General features: G+C 42.0%; 1 protein-coding gene and 1 non-coding gene across 2 annotated transcripts; one reads left to right on the top strand and one right to left on the bottom strand.

Annotated features, from left to right (window-relative positions):
• Window positions 1-527: 527 nt before the first annotated feature.
• LOC140038371 (uncharacterized) lies at window positions 528-2,621 on the bottom strand. The gene is made up of 3 exons (XM_072083708.1): window positions 1,677-2,621; window positions 1,160-1,337; window positions 528-1,003 (listed from the first exon to the last, which is right to left on the bottom strand). The coding sequence occupies exons 1-3, from the start codon at window positions 2,619-2,621 to the stop codon at window positions 528-530; spliced, it is 1,599 nt and encodes a 532-aa protein (XP_071939809.1).
• A 547-nt stretch (window positions 2,622-3,168) lies between these two features.
• On the top strand, window positions 3,169-3,275 carry LOC113738336 (small nucleolar RNA R71). The gene has a single exon (XR_003460121.1). It is a non-coding gene; the product is annotated as a small nucleolar RNA R71 (small nucleolar RNA).
• The last annotated feature ends 226 nt before the right edge of the window (window positions 3,276-3,501 follow it).

Genomic DNA, 3,501 nt, shown 5'->3' with positions numbered 1-3,501 from the left:
GAGAACTAAAATTAATACTTGGACCAATTCACATGAAAAATGCCAACAATCATTCTCTATGCTTAAAGAAAGGCAACCAAAATTAGAAAAGTCAAGCAATTACTGATATTCACCAGCGAGAGATTCCTGAACTTAACCCCCTTAACTTGATATCATTTTTTTTCATTTTTTTTTTAATCTCGGCAATATCAAAATTAGAGACAAAAACCAACATTCAACTTGGTATTCAAATTAGAACTGACCACTAGAGAAAGGGAGAGAAAATAAATGTGAATGAGATAAATATCAAACTAAGAGTAAAGGAAAAAACACCAGTCAAGGAATACTAGCACTCAAACAGAGACCCCCCCCACACCTAATTGACACATTGCCCTCAATGTGATAAACCAGCAATAACAGTAAAGAGAAGGGCAACGGTACTTCCCCAGGGTCATCAAAACATGGGAGGGTTAGGCGAAAACTGAGGAGAAAACCCGGCTTGCTGCATAAATGCTGCCAGATTCTGCGCCATATTGTGCACGTTAACATCAATGTGTCAGGTTATCTAAGCAATCGTCAAAACTATCACCATAGACACTGAAGTCATCCATGAATACTTCAATTATTCTCTCCACATACTCAGAAAAAATGCTAATCATGCACCTCTGAAATGTTGCAGGGGCATTGCACAATCCAAATAGTATCCTTCGATAGGCAAAAGTGCCAAAGGGGCAAGTGAAAGTTGTTTTCTCTTGATCCTCTGATGCAATTGCTATCTGAAAATAACCAGAGAAACCATCTAAAAAACAATAATAGGCACGACAAGCTAACCTTTCAACCATTTGATCGATGAATGGAAGAGGAAAATGATCCTTCTTGGTCACCGTGTTCAATTTGCGGTAATCGATGCACTGGCGCCAACCCGTAGGCTTTCGAATTGGAACGAGGTCCCCTTCATGATTTTCTTCCACAGTTACCCCTGCTTTCTTTGGCACCACTTGGACTGGACTCACCCATGGGCTATCTGAGATAGAAAAAATAATTCCTACGTCCAGAAGCTTGATTACCTCTTTCTTGACCACTTATATCATGATGGGGTTCAATCTCCTTTGTGGTTGTCTTATCGGCCTAGCATCCTCTTCCAGGCGAATTCGATGCATGCACACGGACGGGCTTATACCCTTTATGTCCGCAATTGTCCAACCTATAGCTTCCTTATGCTCCCTTAAAACCCGTAGCAGCTTATCCTCCTCCCTGGGTGATAATTTGGATGAGATTATCACTGGTACCGTCTCTTTTTCACCTAGATAGGCATACTTTAAATGTTCGGGCAGAGGTTTTAACTCCACTTCAGGTGCCTGCACTATAGAAGGTAATAGCTTTAGGTGTGGTTCAGACACGAATATAGGAGCGACATCATACCTTAGAAAACTTTTGCCTAGTGAATGCAAGGCTCCAACCATTCTTTGCAAACTGACACCTAACTCCATTTCACATGTTGCTTCCAGATCCAAATGTTTGGTGATTGCTATCTCCAATTCATCCCTGCCATTAATTTCAAATACTTCTTACACTGAAGGGTCTATTACACTCACAGCAAAAATAGCATTAGAATGACACGGATATCTCATGGCCTAAAATATACTAAAATGAACTATTTCTCTATTAAATTCCATCGTTAGGGTGCCCTCACTAACATCAATTTTTGTACGAGCCGTGCTTAAGAAGGGCCTCCTCAACAAAATTGGTGATGGATTTGGAGAACGTTCATCACTCATATCAAGAATATAAAAATCAGCGGGGAACACTAAATTATTCACTTGCACTAACATATCTTCTATCACCCCATCGGGATAAGCATTAGTCCTATCAGCCAATTGAATTATAATGCCAGTTTCCTTTAAGGGACCCAAATTTAGAGAAGCATAAATAGCCTTGGGCATCACATTTATAGAGGCTCCTAGATCTAACATGGCATTCCTAATGCTAGTGTTCCCTATTTTACAAGGGATAGTGAACATACCTGGGTCTCCACACTTGGGCGGAAGTTTTCTTTGAAACACTGTGGATGCGTTCTCTCCCACAATTATCCTTTCATCTCCCCTCAATTTCTTCCTATTGATGCATAGGTCCTTCAAAAATTTGGCATACCGGGGTATTTGCTTAATTGCGTCAAGTAAGGGGATATTTATCTCCACCTTTCTAAACATCTCCAGAATTTCCTTTTCCTTGTCTTGCTTTTTAGGCCTTTCCAACCTGTTAGGAAAAAGTGGTGGGTTAGGCTTAACTGGAACCACTGGGGTACGTATTACCTCTTTATTTGTGCCAGACGTTCCTTCTTCCTCAAGCTCCTTCTCAATGCAGTCCTCATTTTTGTCCTTCGGAGCCATTGGTGCTGGTCCTTCAACCTCTTTCCCACTCCTGAGGGTCATTGCACTTACATTCTTGGGATTCACCTCAGGTTGGGATAGAAGTTTTCCCTTTCCCTGGGAGTCCAGTCGGTTAACAATTGAGGCCAATTGACTCATCTGATTTTCCAAGGTTTGCATACGTGCCTTCATCTCTTGACTGCTGGCCTCAGTGTCCTGCTGAAATTTCATAGTATTAGAGGCTATGGTTTTAATCATGTCTTCTAGGGACATACCCGAGGCAGAGGAGGGTTGATTCCTTGTTTAATATTGTTGCTGGAAGCCCTGCTGTTTATTAGGGATGAAATTTTGTTGCTTATTTTCCCCATAGCTCAGATTTGGATGATCCCTCCAACCCGGATTGTATGAGTTGGAATAGGCGTCATACTGTCTACGTGGCATGGGCATGTTACCGGCCATGTTTGCTTGCTCAGTTCCCTCATCTTGTAACTGTGGGCACGCGTCAGTGGTATGACCAATGTTCGTACAAATCCCACACACTGTGGCCCGCTGTACATTTCCTACAGCTATCTATCGAACAAATGAGGTTAATTCAGATAACTGCTGTTGAATGGAAGATGAACTTACCTCGTTGACCTTTCTCGTAGGAACATCCTCTCTCATACCAAACTGCTGGCAGTTCTCTGCCATTCGCTCGATTAGTTCCCAAGCCTCTTGGGTAGTCTTATTTACCAGTACACCTCCACTTGCTGCATCAATGATATTTCTATCGTTCATCAGTAGCCCCTCGTAGAAGTACTGAATTAGCAGTTGATCACTTATCTGGTGATGAGGGCATCGGGTGCGTAGCCTGTTGAACCTCTCCCAATATTCATACAAGGATTCCCCGTGAAATTGTTTGATGCCACATATTTCCTTTCGCAAACTAGCATCTCTGGATGCAGGGAAATATTTCTCAAAAAAATTTTTCTTCATCTCTGTCCACGTGGTTGTAATGCCTGCAGGTAGACAGTATAACCAGTCCTTTGCCGAATCCTTGAGAGAAAAATGGAAGTCCCTTAATTTAATTTGTTCATTAGTTACTCCCGAAGGCTTCATACTCGAACACACCACATCAAATTCCTGCATGTGTTTGTGGGGTTCCTCTCCTGGC

This window comes from Coffea arabica, chromosome 3e, assembly GCF_036785885.1.
Source record: "Coffea arabica cultivar ET-39 chromosome 3e, Coffea Arabica ET-39 HiFi, whole genome shotgun sequence".
Classification (NCBI taxonomy): Eukaryota; Viridiplantae; Streptophyta; class Magnoliopsida; order Gentianales; family Rubiaceae; genus Coffea; species Coffea arabica.
Note: the sequence above shows the minus strand (reverse complement) of the source record. Positions and strands in the feature narration are given on the sequence as shown.